The 17,538-nt window shown below is 36.4% G+C and overlaps 1 protein-coding gene across 2 annotated transcripts; it reads right to left on the bottom strand.

The window, feature by feature from the left end:
* Positions 1-290: 290 nt before the first annotated feature.
* Positions 291-15,765, bottom strand: LOC135076852 (angiotensin-converting enzyme-like). 2 transcript variants are annotated; one of them, XM_063971321.1, is made up of 11 exons: positions 15,497-15,765; positions 14,267-14,677; positions 14,018-14,176; positions 13,801-13,903; positions 13,263-13,598; positions 12,438-12,681; positions 11,984-12,117; positions 11,507-11,744; positions 5,193-5,291; positions 1,941-2,063; positions 291-1,430 (listed from the first exon to the last, which is right to left on the bottom strand). In XM_063971321.1, the coding sequence occupies exons 2-11, from the start codon at positions 14,639-14,641 to the stop codon at positions 1,055-1,057; spliced, it is 2,187 nt and encodes a 728-aa protein (XP_063827391.1). In that variant the 5' UTR covers positions 14,642-14,677; positions 15,497-15,765; the 3' UTR covers positions 291-1,054. The 2 variants fall into 2 exon arrangements, with proteins under 2 accessions (XP_063827391.1, XP_063827390.1); XM_063971320.1 differs by having other exon boundaries at positions 15,501-15,765.
* Between the last annotated feature and the right edge of the window lie 1,773 nt (positions 15,766-17,538).

The following is a 17,538-nucleotide window of genomic DNA, read 5'->3' as shown; positions in this document are numbered from 1 at the left end:
CAGGGCAGGCAAAGTCTGCTGACGCATGGGATTTTTTTGAGTTCGCGCCTTCGCAGCTTTTAACGCTGCTGGAGTCCTAACCGTGCAAGGACAATTACATTTGTTTTGTGCCTTCTACACTTAAAACTTCATCATATCGTTTGATAAAACGATAAACGTAAAATTGATATTTAATTCAATTTATTCAGCACATCGAAAATCTGCTTTGGCGCGTAACCGCACCAATGCAGCGTGACAACTGCTGTTCGGTCTTCTTTATTCGTCCACTACATATTTAAAAACAAATAAAATTCAAAACAGTGCACATTTTTAATTTCGTTAAATATTCTAAATTCTAATTCAATAAATATTTTTGGGACCTTCATTCAAAATTCAAAAGTTATGATCATGTGACAGAACTTATGACCAGACTAGGTATAATTCAATACTTATGACTTAAGATAATGGAAATTTTACAACGCAAAAAAGGGTAATTTTAAGTAGGTAGGTAGATATAACGCCTCGTACAGAGTTAAGACTTGAGAATTCACTGCTATTATAGAATAATCTTTGAAAATTATTTTGATTTTAACTTGCACTACTTCCATGTTAAGAATTGCATTTTTCTGCTATATTGCCAACTAAGGCTTACATTACAGATGAATTTGAAAACTATGAAACTAAACCTCATGTCTTTATTATGTCCATTTTGTAAGCTTAAAATGTCGTCTAATTTAGTAACAGATTAAGGTTTAAATAAAAAGTAATTTACGAAAATCAAAATCATACGTGAGAGTAAAGCCTTATATTTACATTGAAGACAATTTACGCATACCCTTAACAGACGTTCTCTCATAACGGTCAAGGTTATAAAGAATATTTTTGTTAACAACCATTTTTTAATACAACCTTTACTCGTCATTTATTAAGGTTTAGTACCTTGTACAGTGAATTATTTCAAAAAGTTTTAACGATTTACAATATGGTGTGATTCTACATGTCTCACAACTTTTAGATTAATACATCAAGCTCTAGTTTCAGCAAGTTGCACAGTCATTTCACTTTTAATAAATATTCACACTTTTTCTTCGCTTATTCCTTCCACTTCATTACTTTTGCCTTGAGGTGTTTCGTTTGTTACAATATCCAGTGAACCGTTTTTACTCAAACCGCATACTGATAGAACCTTACCGCCTACATTATGTTTCCTTACACAATAAATTACTATAATAATTATCGTCAATATCACAACTACTGCTCCTACAATTATCGGTGCACTTTGGTCCATATCTTCAACTTCTGCTAGTAGAAGATTTTTATTTTCTTCCTTCAGGAAATCTCGAAGTGCTGAAAAGTACTCTAGGATACCAGCTGATGATAGTTCTGTATCACCCGTCATCACCTTCAGTACGGTTCGCCAATCTTCACTAGCTCCCAGCGACATACCATCACTGTAAACAAATACAGCATTAAAATAAATATTCATGAATGTAGAATCACCTTTGACTGGGTTATTTTATAAGAATATAGACATTTATGATAATTATGTTTCTCCGTTTGTGTAATAAATCTTCTCTCCATAATCAATTGCTGTGTTAAATCCTTATTAGTAAGATTAAGTTAATAGACACGTAAATGCAATCACTTACTGTCATAAATTACGGTCAAAAACAAGCCTATAATGTTGTGGAGTTGACTGTAAACTAGCTGATGGAAAATAGAAGATTTGATATTAGAACTGTATCTTACAAGGTAAGGTACCTAAACACTTATAATCGAATTAAACTAGGTATCAAAATCAACTTAGCAGGAACTACTGGTAAAGCATGACCATGGTTACCAACAACATATTAAATTATTTAAATCTCTCCTGGTGCACATTGGCGAACTTTGACACGAAATTTACGACTACAACATTCTCCGAGTGGATTCTAAGTGACCAGATGGCCCCGGAAGGTTACCTCAGCAGTTTTCCTGCTTCCTTGACGCCATATATCGAGCACTCGTGCAAAGGCCCGGTGTGGTTGGCACGTCTGCACAGGGACATCAAGATTTGGAACTCGAGGACGTGAGACACCAAGTACCTGTGGAACACGTTTTAAAATAGAAAATATTTATTTAAAATAGCAAAAGAGTGTGGGAAGGAAATTTGTATCTTTTTGCTATTTTGTAATATATTTTAGAAGAATTGTGAGACATTTATTAACTTTGAATTAAAATGTAACTAAAAGTTGGTATAGTTATTTTCTAAAGTAACGTGCTAACATTGATACTGCTATTCACGAAACAACTTTCAAAAAAGCATCCAATTGTGTTAAGGATTTAAGTTTGGCCATTGGTAGTTCGATTTTTAGGACCCGATTAATCGTGTTATTGAGGAAAACATAGTTAAATACGTTCAGCTTTATTTAGAGGTAGAAAATATCTCGTAGCTTAATGTTGACCTTTCAAAGCGAGACGTCAATAGCACACGTATTGACCTTTGACTTTCATTTAATGTGGTTGCAAAAATATAATTACTACAAATGTTAGTAAACACTCCAATAGTACTACTGTAAAAAGTGTTATTCTTAGTTAATTGGAATACTTTATGGACCATCATCTTATTTAATAGATCCAAAAGCTCAACGAGATTTAAATAATTTAGAAGTCGTAAAAACAATAATGTGAGAAGGTCTTTTACAAAATACGCGTAAACAAATAAGGAAAATGTAGAAGGTATTTTTTGGCGTCACCTTGTACCTATTATACTCATTATTTTGGCTACTAATGTAATATGGTGGGAACAAATCGTGATTCGCAAGATGCTACCGGATAAATGGTTAACAATGGTAAGAAAAAGGTGATTCCCCCATTCATTTTATAGGTCCGGGTCAGTCTAGAATCTATATCTAAGTAGGTACACTAAAACTAAATTTTCGTAATTATGAACTCATCATAATTTTAAGATTATTCTCGTTACAATTTTGTCTTACATTGTTTCGTTATCCACTGCATGATATTAGCTTCCCCCAATTAGCGCCATTATACCTTTTATTAAAATTATTGCATAAATCTAGCATCTGCCAGCGACTTTCTGCAAGTTATAAAATAAAATAAATAAAATAAAAATAAAATAAAATAAAAAAGCCTTTTATTTCCTACAAATTAACTTTACAATGACTTTAGGTTTCTTAACTAAGTGTATTTAGATACTACTAATTTTATTTAATTTAATAACTAAGTATTAATTAACCGTTGGTTTAGCTAACATTATTTGGTTATGAATAGCTATTTTTTTTTACACATTATACATTGCATTATACATTTTATTTCACAGTTTGTAGGAACCCCATTATTGGGTGAAGGCCTCCGTCGTCCCAGCGTGTCAGTGGTCTTCCCCTGTTCCTTTTACCTGGAGGTCCTTTCCAGAAGGTCGCTTTTATGGTCCATCTCTGGTCTTTAAGCCTTGCGACATGAATGACCCGCCCATTTCCACTTAAGTTTCTGTGCGTAATTTAGCGCATTTCTGCAAGTTATCACTCCATAATATAGCTGGAGAGCGTCCTACACTAAGCTTGCGGAATCTCGATTTCTACTCGCGAACTCATTTACCCTAGTGTTTATCGGTTGGGATTTTACTCGAGAACTCATATACCCTGGTGGTTATCGGTTGGGATTTGACCAGCCTAGGATAAAAACAATGGTCATCTTCAAATATAATAGAGACCCTGACCTTTAGAAGAATGGATGCAATAACCAAACCAAAACAAAGATGACTGTAACCGCAGATTACGTAACTGCAAACCGAAAGATGGAGTCTTGAAGTGGCCTTTGTAGATAATAGACATAACAATGTAAATCAAGTGCATTTATTGCTTCAGTGATGTTATACAGAAAAACACTTGTTTGTCACAGGAAGTACTATTCCTAGGAACTTAGTTTTTAACAAGTGATTTATGTTATGGTGTCATCAGAAAATGTAAAAAAACGTGTTTTTGCAATTAATTTTTTAAGCTGATTTATCCTTAAAAAGATTTAGGTATGTCTTTTTGTAATAACATGGTCCTGACCCTTTTCCCTATCTTAACTATTTATGAAGTAGCGAAATCACAATCTACCATCTAAGTATAGGAAGTTTGCTCGTTTGCCTCCTGTCACATAAAAAAAAGTTATTCAGTAATAGATTGTTAATACTAGCTCAAGCTGATACTCTCAACTTCAAGACCTAAAATCTTCTTCATAGATTTGTTGACGCACTCTAGCTAGCTAGCTAGCCCTAAGTACGACGTTCAATGTAAACTTGCACTAAGCCCACAAAGCTGTACCTGGGTGTTTCAATCTATATCTATAAAAGCGAAACGTTCCTGATTGACTGACTGACTCACTCACTCATCACGAAATCTCAGAAACTACAAGTGCTAGAAGTCTCAATTTTTTTCATAGAAGTTCCTTTTAGAACGTAGATGCTCACCGGGATTTTGCAAAATTCAACTCCTAAGGGATCCACGCGTACGAAGTCGCGGGCGGCCGCTAGTTATACATAAAGTGTGGTACGAAATGGTATTTTGTTTTGCAAATTATGTATGTTAAATTTTGCATTGTACATGAAGTATTAAGAATTGCAGAATGCAAAGTTGCAAACGATCTAGGAAGTAATTACACATATGCAAAAAAGGTTGTAGATGATCTTAAAAGCAAACGACCTCTTCACTCTAAGGCCGACAACGTATTATAGAGATAATTTAAACTTCAACCTTTATAGATCCATAATTCCAATCAATTTACCTATGTAAGTAGGATTAATTTGTTATTATTTGCTGTTTTAATATTAAGGTGAACTTCTTAATTTAATAACAACAAACTACAACTAATTTAAAAAATTATTACCTACTTAATTTTTTGCCAACAAACGACTCAGAAATAAATGAATCTATGCAAAGATCATCATATCATACATCTTACATCTCTGATGTCATGCAGATTAACTAACTTCTATAACTTTGTATGATAGCTCAGTCAATAAATTGTTGACCATCTTTAAACTTACAATGTTAAGTTCATTATGGTTATTGCAAACGATTTTGAATATTATTTCTAATCTCACTTCGATCAAATTTTGACAAATATTTCTGAGAACTCTTCATCTCATCAATCAAAGCTCGCTCGCTCTCGTTCAAAGTTCAAACCCAAGAATTATTCCAAACTAAACAATGCAGTTCATTAAAACTTACGTAATGTATTGGACGTGGGAAACTACGTGGTATTTAGCTGCAGGATCTAGATCGCTCTCGTTCCGTGGTACAGGCGGTGACACCCCAGTCTCTTTGATTCTAGAAAAAAGAAACAATGAATTAATACCAGTCAATTTATCACCATCATCGTCATTTGTAGGTCTAGAAAGCGCGCCACGATAAACTTTTATCGAAGCATTTTCTCAATCGGTAAGATTTTATCATGGTGCATGGTGCGCATCTTTTAGTCTCCACTGCTGGAGCGTGAACCTCTTTAAATAACCCAATGCAAAAGGAGGATTTGTCTACTCACTATTCGCGAACTATTGGACTACTCACGCTGACTATAATATAATTTGGAAATAAAAAGTGGCACGTTTAATTTGCAGAAGTTAGTAGGTTTTTTATTTGATAAGTTCAATCAAAATGTGTTGGTTTGTCCTTGAAGTTAGACCGCTAACCGCAGTAGTGTCGTGACCAAAGATCTTGACCGCTGACATTACTACGAGTAAATTACTTCAGCTTTATATTTAGTTGCATGAACTTAAAACAGGGTATAAAAGACGACTCTAATTACTACATTCTCTCCTAGGCCAGTAGAATTAAACACAAAAATTGATTAAATCGGAAATAATTCCTACAAAAGATTTTTTTGCTTTAATGGCTTCATTGGTTGCCCATTAAGACTCTCCTAAGTTTTCGACTAAGTGGTGGGGGCCCCCGAAAGGGGCGTTTTTTCGGTTTTCCGGTTATACCGCGTAAAGGACTTACCCTATCGAAAAGTGGTCTTCATGACGGTTAAAGGGCACTTAATCCTGCATTGAATAAGACCAAATTCATATGTTTTGGACAAACCGTTCTCGCGCTAAAGTTCGGCAAAGTAGAAAATATACGTATAATTAATGACCCTCTCCACGTCCAATGGCTTGTTACCCACATGCTTCCAAGCCTTGTAAAGGGTCGCCTTAACCAGTGTAACCCTAACAAGGCTCACGAGTTTGATTCGCTTATCCTTGTTCGTCCCAGCCGTTCCTTAACTGCGGTTGCTGCACCTCTTCCTGGCACTCTCCTGAACGACTCTGTGTTACCTAATGTGGCTGCCCCTCTTCCTTGTACCCTCCTGTACGATTTCATTGCTTAGCCATATGCCTGGTCCAAGGTTCGACGCCACAAAATTAACTTCGTACGAGTGAAAATAGTTTAAATACTATTTCCCGTGCTTGCAACATTTTTCTTTACTGCTTCGCCTCTATTAGTCGTAGAGTGATTGTATATATCCTATAGCCTTCCTCAATGTATGAGCTATTCAACACAAAAATAATGATTTCAATCAAACTAGTAATTCTTAAGATTAGCGCGTTCAAACAAACAAACAAAAAACTCTTCAGCGTTTTAATATGAACTTGTTGTTGTTGATTTTTGGCGTCGAACCTTAGACCAGGCATACGGCTAGGCAACGTAGTCATGCAGGAGGATACAAGGAAGAGGGGCAGCCACAGTAGGTAACACAGAGTCGTTCAGGTGAGTGCCAGGAAGAGGTGTAGCAACCGCAGTTAAGGAACGACTGGGACGAACAAGGATAGGCGCATCCAGGTCGTAAGCCTTGATAGGGTTACACTGGTTGAGGTGGCCCTTTTCAAGACTTGGAAGCCTGTGGGTAACAAACCATTGGACATGGAGAGGGTCATTAATTATACGTATATTTTCTACTTTGCCGAACTTTAGCGCGAGAACGGTTTGTCCAAAACATATGAATTTGGTCTTATTCAATGCAGGATTAAGTGCCCTTCAACCGTCATGAAGACCACTTTTTGATAGGGTAATTCCTTTACGCGGTATAACCGGAAAACCGAAAAAATGCCCCTTTCGGGGGCCCCCACCACTTAAGCACAACTCCGTCGAAGTCGAAAACTTAGGAGAGTCTTAATGGGCAACCAATGAAGCCATTAAAACAATAAAATCTTTTGTAGGAATTATTTCCGATTTAAAAGCTAATTCTACTGGACTATCCTAATCTTTCAACTTTTGAGCAAAGCAAATATTGAAATTCTTTCTGCGTAGCGACATCATTGCAGCGATAGGTTTGACAGATTTGGTTTGAGAAATGCGCAAGCTCGGTTTGCGGTTGGCGTCCATTCCGTTCCTATACATAATTATGTACCCTGTATCTATACAGGGTGTTGATTTGTTAGCCCAGTAAGATACGTAATAAGAATAACTTTATTAACACACATATAACAAGACAATACAAAGGTTACATTTAAAAGAAAGAAAGAAATGCATGTTAATTAAAGGGCGCCCGCTCAGTTTTAGTTGGGACACCTTGTAGGATGTCCCGACATTGGTTTTCAGCAGGAAGCCCTACAGCTATTGCACATCCCTTCCGGCGAGCTTGGTGTTAGAGAAGAAGAGGAAACAGAATAATTAAGTTGATTTATAAATTATAGCGGCCGCCCGCGACTTCGTACGCGTGGACCTCGTTTTACTCCATTAGGGGTGGAGTTTCGTAAAATCCGCTCTTAGCATCTATAGCGCATACATTTAAAATTTCAACTCTCTTACTTTAAACACATAGGACTTTCATAATATAAACTTCCAACCCTCCTTTTATCTCCTTAGCCCCCGTAGTTGATTTCTAATGATACATTTTCAGTATATGTACCACCACCACCACCACCATTTCAGCCATAGGACGTCCACTGCTGAACATAGGCCTCCCCCAATGCTTTCCATGTTGATCGATTGGAAGCGGCCTGCGTCCAGCGCTTCCCTGCTACCTTTACGATGTCGTCGGTCCACCTTGTAGGTGGAAGTCCCACGCTACGTTTTCCGGTACGCGGCCTCCATTCCAGAACCATTCTGCCCCATCGGCCATCAGTTCTGCGTACTATGTGCCCTGCCCATTGCCACTTCAGCTTGCTAATCCGTCGGGCTATGTCAGCGACTTTGATTCGTTTACGGATCTCCTCATTTCTGATTCGATCTCGCAAAGAAACACCAAGCATAGCCCTCTCCATAGCACGCTGTGCAACTGAGCTTCTGTTTATGGCCTATAGTGAGAGGCCAAGTTTCCGAGCCATAAGTTATCACTGGTAACACATATTGGTTATACACTCTAGTCTTCAGGCATTGAGGTATTTTGGACGAAAAGATGTTGCGTAGTTTCCCGAACGCTGCCCAGCCGAGTTGGATTCGACGATTGACCTCCTTCTCGAAATTGGACCTACCTAGCTGGATCGTTTGGCCGAGGTAGACATACCTACTTGTCGACAATCTCGAGAATTGAGCTCCCAACTGAAATTGGGTAGGGCGCAACATGGACATTCGACATAAGCTTCGTTTTGTCCATGTTCATCCTCAGGCCTACCTGATGGGAAAATCGATTAAGGTCTTCGAGCATTGTGCCAAGATCTTCCAACGATTCTGCCATGACCACAATATCGTCGGCAAACCGATGTATACACAGTACCACAGTGTACCGAACAGTATATGTACACCTCCACAATATCTAGAGATCATAGTGAGCATACATTTTAACTTTCAAGTCTCTTACTTTAAAAACCGAGGACTGCAATACAAACTTCTAACCCCCTTTTTAACTCCCATAAGGGTTGAATTTTGCAAAATTTCGTCTTAGTGACTACCTACGTTCTAAAAGGAGGTGTATTCCACTTTGATCACCTGGCTGATCAAAGCCAGGTGATCAAAGTGGACTTACAGCGACAATTTAGTGTCCTTTGAATTTCTTCTGTGCCTTTGATCACCCACGGATACGATGTCCTGGGTGAGCCAAGTGGACTCTAGTTAAATTAACATTTTAGTGTCCTTTGATCATCTACAAACAAATCACACCTCCTCTGAATAGTCACATGTCCAATTGTTGTACTACATATTTTGTTTTGTAACATTTTTGATATTTTCTAAAAACCGCAATAAACAAATTGGACATGTATGTGACAATTCAGAGGTATGATTTATTTATAGGTGATCAAAGAACACTAAAAAAATAATTTAACTGGAGTCCACTTTGATCATCTTGGTGATCAAAGCCAGGTGGAATAGACCATTAACTCCTATGAGAACTCTTTTGAGACTTGTAGTTTCTGAGACTTCGTGATGATTGAGTGAGTCACTTAGTCATTCAATGACCTTTCTTTCTACTAAAATTATACGTACCTATAGTAATTATCATTAAAATCAAATAAGTAAGTACCTACCAACCTAAGTAATTAAAATAAAGACCCTACCAAAAAAATAACAAATTACATACAGAAAACAAAAACAAAGTAATTCTTATCCTATTTAACTACAATCGCCCACGCGCCCAACCCATTTGTCCGCCGCTGAACCGTATCCTAATATTCATCTCGGTAGATGGCGGCACATAGTAAGAATTTGCAAGGAAGTTTGTAAAAAGTCACTAATTAACACTTTGATTTGCTCGTTTAAACACATGAATGATTCAAATAGGTACATACAGTGAATGGTTCAATTACATAAAATATCTTTATTTATTAAAAAAATTTCAATATTATTTACGATCAGCGCTATTCATAGAACATGTAATATTTAGTTACTAATTTACTAATGATGTCGATAGATGGCGTTTGACAGCTTTGCCTTCATGAATATTTACGTACCTCAAAAATTTTTGTCAGGCGCAAGAAGATTTTAACCAATGACGATAGATGGCGCTTTTCCACGTCTTATGAAAATCCCAAATATTTTACGGGACCCTATTTTTTTCCAAAATAAAATTTAGCCTATGTTACTCGTGAGTTATGTAGCTTTCGAATGGTGAAAGAATTTTTAAAATCGGTCCAGTAGTTTTTGAGCCTATCCATTACAACTAAACAAACAAACAAACAAATAAACAAACAAACAAACAAACAAAGTTTTCCTCTTTATAATATTAGTGTAGATACAGCACAGAAGGGATACGCAACAACTATTAGCTGTAATCATTAAGGATCTAACTACCTTAAGGAATTTTGCCGACCTATTCCTTCAGTCAGTCCCTCCAGAAGGTACCTCAAGTTACACATTCTTTATCTAACGCTTCTTTATTAAAAGCAATCTGTAAAATCCACCTGTGCATGCTAAATATGCTGATCACTGCAGTCATCAGAATTTTCTACCAGTAAATATATGTATTTAAGTAATTTATTTGACATAATTGTCAAGTCAAGATTGTTGACATCGTTGCGAGGATATAATAACACGCTATTACGTCTATAATTATGATCATTGCATTTATGAATGTCTTGTTTGTTATTAAACCCTAATGATTAGGTGATGAATAGATACCGGTAAATGGCGAAACTTTTGTGGACATAGTTCGCTTAGACAAATGTTTTTCGGGTCCAATACATGTAAATGATAGTTAAATTACAGATATAATGTAGGTACTTATATGAATTAATTGAATGACGTGCAATGTAACTCCGCACGATCGTCAGATGTTTTTTCCCTCGGTTACTAAGCATGATTTTTTTATTCATTCAAGATGTTGCCATATTATCGCCCGTATTTAGGTACAAACATTACTATGAGGTCTCACAGTGCGCGTGGACGCACAGGGTGACACACGAACCAATCACAGAGCTCTATTCAACGCTATGCGTTCGATTTGCTTCTTCACATTCAGCAAGCATCGTTTGTGAATACGAGCATAATATCTTTTGCAGGCATTCACTGGCAATTAATATAACCAGTCGCATTGCATCCACGATTCTACGATAAGCAGGATATTGCCTATCTGCAAGGTCTGTACCTCATGATTGCTTGAAATCATAGTTCAAGGCAAAGATCACGGAGACAATCGATTAATCTAGCGACAAATTTTCCTATTTTGGGACTTTGTAGGAAAAAAATATTTTTTCTGATGCTTTTTGCGATCGGATGTATTTTTAGTAACACTTCATTAACGGTATTGATAAGCAAAGGTTAAACTTATTATTGGTGAATACAGACCGTGAGAAACTATGGCTTGCTAGTACTTAGGGTAAGTTGCACCATCTTACTTTAACTTTGACAAACGTCAAAAAGCTGTCAAACTCCATACAAAAAGCACCGGTTATCGTCATAGTTACCGTTAAAGTTAGGTGGTGCAACTCAGCCTTAGAAGACACTGCTGCTAAGTTTAAATAACTAATTAAATGACGCTGTATTTCATTTGTACAAATTTCTGTTGTAACTGTGCAGTTGCAGTGTCGACTTGGTTGTTAGTTCATGTTTAGGCCTGGACCAAATTTAAATTACAAGATGAGATATGTAGTTTCTAAGATGGATCTATTATTTTTTGTTATCCTAACCTTAAGTCCCACCAATGCCGATTCCAGTTTTCCAAGCTGCTGTTCCCAAAAACGTCCCACCGCCACTTGTCCAGCACGTACGCGTAGGCCATCAGTGGGAACTTCTCCAAAGCCACCCAGAGCAGATGGTTCAGAGTCACTTCTGGACCTGTATCAACTCTTCCCAGGTCCAGACTCTTCAGATGCGCTGGTGAGGTTAGCTGAACAGCTACGATGTCAGATATGGCATCGTGGAAAGCTGGAAATAAATATTAATACAAATTAGTATACGAATAAAGCAAAGCTTGTTAAACTAAGGTAACTACTCGTATGTAGAGTTTAAGCATATTTAATAACCTAGGTATACCATAGACAGAAGTGTGAGTGAATCATTTATGGAGCGCCATACATTTTTACCCGCACTATAGACTGTCGCAAACTGTATAATGTATAAACGATGTAGTATGTCATAAAGTATTAATAAAAGTATCTAATTACCAGGATTGGGGCCATCTCTATAAAGCGGAGGCAAGTTACGATAGTGTTTGAAGTACTGCACGTGTCCCAACAGCCTTGCAGCTCGTGATAGTCCCACCACTACGTCAGTTACTTTTTCGCCGCACCACTTTATCCTGAAAATTATAAGAACATCTTCTATTATTTTGGAGTCAATCTCTTTAGATATTTTCAGACGGCTCCAAATAAATTATGCTTAGAAGTTTATGTCCAATGTTTATTATAAAATGATTCTTAAAACATCACAGGTGACTGAAATTCTTCCGCCACTTCTTCTCAGCACTAGCCAGATAGACCGTTCCGAAGTGATTGAGTAAGCTATAATAATATGCATTGGTGACGTGAGTACCTAGATACATACTGATAACATTTGCTAATAAGAACAAGTTTTCCAAGTCTAATCTTATTAACACTATTCTAGTTAACACAAACTCACTTGTAATTTACACCATCACACATGTCATGACTTGATGGAAGGCAGTTGGCAGTAGCCATTGTTTCCTTTATATCCTGATAGGAATCCTTGGCACTCTCAAACCCAAGAGACTGGTGAAACTCGTCGACAGCATTGAACAGGTCTTTAGAATGAATAGTCTCATTCTTCAGATTAGGTTTCACAAATTCAGGGTAAATTGCTACTTTTGGGTAAATAGCTTGCCATTCCTGAGCCCAGAGGTTACCTGAAATTGTGTATAAAAGGTTATGTTATAGAATCATTTGGTTCCGTTTGAAAACCAGAACATTACAGAGAATTTGTCGCTAAGTAAAACATTGCTATCAAACTGCAACTAGGCATTCGCATCAAGAGCCGAGTGTGACAAAACACGATAGTGCATTATGTGTACCTTTACAAATACAAACTATTAAGAATAAAGATGCAAGCGGCGCAGGACCGGTCTTTGTGGAAATCCTTGGGGGAGGCCTTTGTCCAGCAGTGGACGTCTTTCGGCTGAAACGAACGAACGAAGAATAAAGATTATGCTTTCTGCTTTACGTAATTATAATATCAATGCTTTAGGTATATTATTCCATCTATAATAACATTATCATCACAAATTGCACGCGTAAATGCAAAGAACCAGTTTGTATTTACCAAGAACGGCATGGCAACACTCATTTACATATAAATGTTCGAATGTTTTATAATTAATAATGTAATTATCATCATTTACTCCTATTATTATCATATGACACATCTCTTTTTTATTGCAACAAAGTTACTTAAAACAACAACTTTGTATAGTAATAATACATCATTTACCTAAAATATGAGCCGGTATCAAATTATCATTCTTCTGTAGGTCTTCTTTGTAATACTTTGTTAATTTAACTCGCACATAATCATGTAGCAGATCGTAAAGAGGTTTTATTTCTTTCCAAATTCTATCCACTGTTTCTACAAAGTGGTCGTCTTCAAATGCATAACGCCACATGTCTCCCGCATCAGTGAAATTCTCAGATTCGGCAACTCTATTCATTCGCGTCACATAATCTTTGAATATCGGCCTGATTTTCTTGCCTGTCGTATCGCGGTACGCCTTCCAATAGTAAGCTAGTTCTTTTGTGTCGTTACTAGTTTTGAATACTGCGATAACATCTGAAAACAAAAGAATTGGAACTGAGATTATTTTAGAATCAAGACCGAAGTGAAGTCCATAGCTACTATACGTACAATTTAAGTTATGAAACTTTACATCAGAAACTTTTCTAATGATAACTTTTGACTTTGCCGCTCACTCTAATTACTAACTAATGATTTAGCCAAAAACTCATGGAATACTTAATTGAAGTAAACTTACCACTCATAGTCCGCACCGAATCTTCTGATACGCAACTTACGTTGTATGCACACACGGTCACTCGACTCCATATTCGCTGCATTGTATCTATTTCTTCTCTTTGCTTAAAAAAAAAACATTAAAAATATTAATTTAAGTAATATGGAATTAAGTTCTTAGTTCTAAAATCTGCAATCAGTCAGAATTTTCTAAAGTAATATTATATCGGATCAATAACCTTGCTTTGGGGCATCTGAACGTTCGTTCCACGCTCTTTGATAATACGTAACTTCCGTTTTAGCTTATCATTCGACATCTGATCATCATTCAAATATTTCTTCTTCAATATATTCCAATATTGCTTTTTTATTTCATCTTCTTCGGCAGCTATACGAACCTGGAAAAAGTTACAACAACTTTTGAATACCAAGATTACCAAGCAGAATACTATGATTGACTATTTGTGATAATAAAAGAGATTACAAACCATTCTATTCTTCTTTCCCTCATTATTGATGTCAGTGACGTAAGACCATAGCGCTTGTTGTGAAGTTTTGCAAATATCTAAACTTAGCTTGTCCATTTCTTCCATGAAAGCTTCAAGCGTTATATTTTCTGTATCCATTTGTTCTAATTTAATTTTGAAACCTTCAATTTCATCGTTCTTTTGTATTATTATCGAATTAGGATCTAGAATGGTTTTCATTGCGTAATCTAAATACTTTTTGTCCTTATCTTCTAGGTCTGTTTCTACTTCGTGCCCGCTTTCGTCAGACTGTTCTAGTGTTTTGTTTTCTCTGTTTAAACTTTTTTCGTCTGCTGACATTTCTGAGTTTGGGTTCCCTGGAAACTGGACGGCCATTGTGACCACGGCGATCGTTGCAACAAACGTTAATTGCTGGAACAATGCATGTGACAGGTACAACTATCCACTTGAGATTACAACAGTCGGGTTTACGACCGGATGTTGTACAGAGATCTTTGATAATTCGCGATACTCTTCTGATAAGACTAAAGAATGATACATGAGATCGGGTGTCACGAGGTCACAATTTAACAATAGTCTTGGCGTCATTAAATAATAGCTGCATCCTCTGACAATACTAGCCTATAGGATAAAGGCAGAATGCAGAATGAATGTGTATTAGGTCAGCTCTAAATATACTCATTATTCACTTGGGCTCAACGTAAACAAATTGGTCCTGATTAATGAGAATAATATTATTGTGAACTTTGCTTGCTATTTAGACTTGAGTCCATTTACATAAGTATGTAATTGCTCAATAATGAATAATAAATAAATAAATAAAGAAGAGCCGAATGTCAAGTTACTATTAAATTCATTTATCGAATGAAATGCGTTGTTATGCCAATCCTTTATAAATATACTGCGAAAGGGGCGATCAACAAGGATGAAGCAGGAATCCTGATCCAATTATATAGTTATCACAGTGACTCATGGTTTAAATAATTATCGTAAAGGTATCAAAAATTAATTAATATTGTAGATGATTTAATTATTTAAATAACTTTGTTAATTTACAGAAATGTAAAAAATATAATAATATAATGTTTATTACACCTGTGCTGTCATAGGTTGAGGTTACTGTTATCATTAATTAACATTTACCTTAAACAAACAATGTCTTGTGAGACAAAACTTCGTCTTATAAAATTTATATTACGGACTTTTTAATTAAAACAAAAATAAAAATACCTACAAACACACGCATCGTAATTCAAGTGCAATCCAAACGTAATTCGAACACCTTCACAGCATCAACTACATCTTTGATAAAATCACTGTTAAATCGACATTCACTGCACGTTTCGAGTCCACGGTTGCACTGTTTGTGAATTCTGCCGTCTGTTTGGTCGTTTTGTGGTAGATTTTTCAAATTGCAACAATCGAATGGGTATTTTGTTTTGAAAACGTATCGGTCGGTGCGAGCGGTCGCGCGCGCTTACGCGTATTGTTGTGGCATCGAAATGCCTCACTCAATTCAATGGCCATACGTTCTCGTGCGACCGGACGTGGCTCCTGGCACCTTATAATCTCCCTTTGTTATCAATTAGCTCTTTGATGAATCAAATTATTGGATGCATACCTACATAGATATCACGTACCTACCTCGTATATCCTTTTGTAGGTGGTATCCACCAGGATAATGCTGGGTTGCATCATCTTACATTAACAAACGTCAAAAATCTGTCAAACTCCATACAAAAATCACCGGTTACCGTGAAAGTTACGGTCAAAGTAAAGTGGTGCAACTCGACCTTAATCTTATTGATATCTAGTAATAAAGTAGATCAATTTATCCTGGCTTCTATCTTAATTAGCTCAGCAATGTTTTTAATGATTTTTATAAGTAAACTACTCCAGAGTTTTATGAATTGTCTTAATAAAGTTTTAAAGTTAATGTTCAGGTCACATTATTTACGGAGTAATACATATAATAATTGATTCAGAAAATCTTTTCATTTAACTACTAATTTGACATTAGAAATTACGTTATTGTCTTACAATGGCCTATAAAATAAGTTATGTATTATCTACTTGAAATATATTTTACTCTATTTAGTAATTCTACCTTAACACACTATGGCCTAACAACATTAGGCAATATGAGTCGATAGAATACCTAAGTGATTACGACTAGCCGCAACCACCAATGAACATGCTGTAAATAAGTTTGAGGTTTGAAGTATTATCAACTTATTATTATTCTGTGGTATTATGTTTAGCACAAGTAAGTACGAGCACACAATATTTAAAAATAGTACTGTACGCAATCTGGATCAAGATTTTTCCACATAAATAGTGCATCTCTTACAAAACAAAAGAAACTGTTTGGTTTGTTTCAGCTAAAGAACGTCCACTGATAGACAAAGGCTTCCCCCAAAGATTTCCACAGCGAGCGGTCCTGCGCTGTTTGTATCAAGGTGCTTCTCGCGACCTTCACCAGATCATGTGGGCTCAAAAAATTCCATTTCACTCGTACCATAGGTGCAATATCTCATTTAATTATGCCTTATGAGCAATGAACAGATTTACTACTATATTCACGTAGCTCACGTATCAATCGTTAACACCATTACAGGTCATAATCCCATATCTACTCATATTTGTCTCGTGTTACTGAACGAAACTATTAAGGGTAATGTTGCTTGTGCCATCTTATCGCCAAAGACAACAACGTACCTGTATTTGTCTTACTGGGATAATCTTCAAGTCATCCATGTCTTGATTTATTTGGTCACCGTCATCAGCTACAGTTAGTTCAAAGCCTCAGTGATCAAGAATAGAATAGAATAGAATTATTGGTTTATTGACATAGTAAAAAAAGACACAATACAGAAAAAAATACAACAAAAACACATATTAAGTATGTAGGCTATTAAAACAAAGAGGTGATAAAAAACTGTGCCAATAGGCACCCGCTCAGCATTTATCGTGACATGCTCAAAAGGGCAAGTCACGAAGCTGGTCTTCCGCGGACGCCCTTGCTTATTGCGCATCCCTTGGAGAAGACACCAACTAAAAATAATGTAAGCGTAAATTATAGTAACAGTGAATGTCTCTCCAAGGGGCGCGCAACGCAGGGTTGTGTGTATAATTCGGTTACAGTACGCATCAAGAATAATATTACAAATAACAAAACAACACGAAATAAGAAGAAAAAAAACAAGACAAGAAACAACAATAACCTTGAAAATCGAATTATCGATTAATGTTGAACCCTTTTAATCTGGTGG

The sequence above is a fragment of the Ostrinia nubilalis genome, chromosome 12 (genome assembly GCF_963855985.1).
Source record: "Ostrinia nubilalis chromosome 12, ilOstNubi1.1, whole genome shotgun sequence".
In the NCBI taxonomy this organism is placed as follows: domain Eukaryota; kingdom Metazoa; phylum Arthropoda; class Insecta; order Lepidoptera; family Crambidae; genus Ostrinia; species Ostrinia nubilalis.
The sequence above is the reverse complement of the archived record's forward strand: the minus strand, read 5'-3'. Positions and strand labels throughout refer to the sequence as shown.

Coding starts and splice junctions, on each gene's coding strand:
- LOC135076852 (XM_063971320.1), bottom strand. Junction 12,682..13,262: donor GATACCGGCTCATATTTTAG/GTAAATGATGTA, acceptor ACACAATTTCAG/GTAACCTCTGGGCTCAGGAA. Junction 1,431..1,940: donor GAAGCAGGAAAACTGCTGAG/GTAACCTTCCGG, acceptor ATTTGTTTACAG/TGATGGTATGTCGCTGGGAG.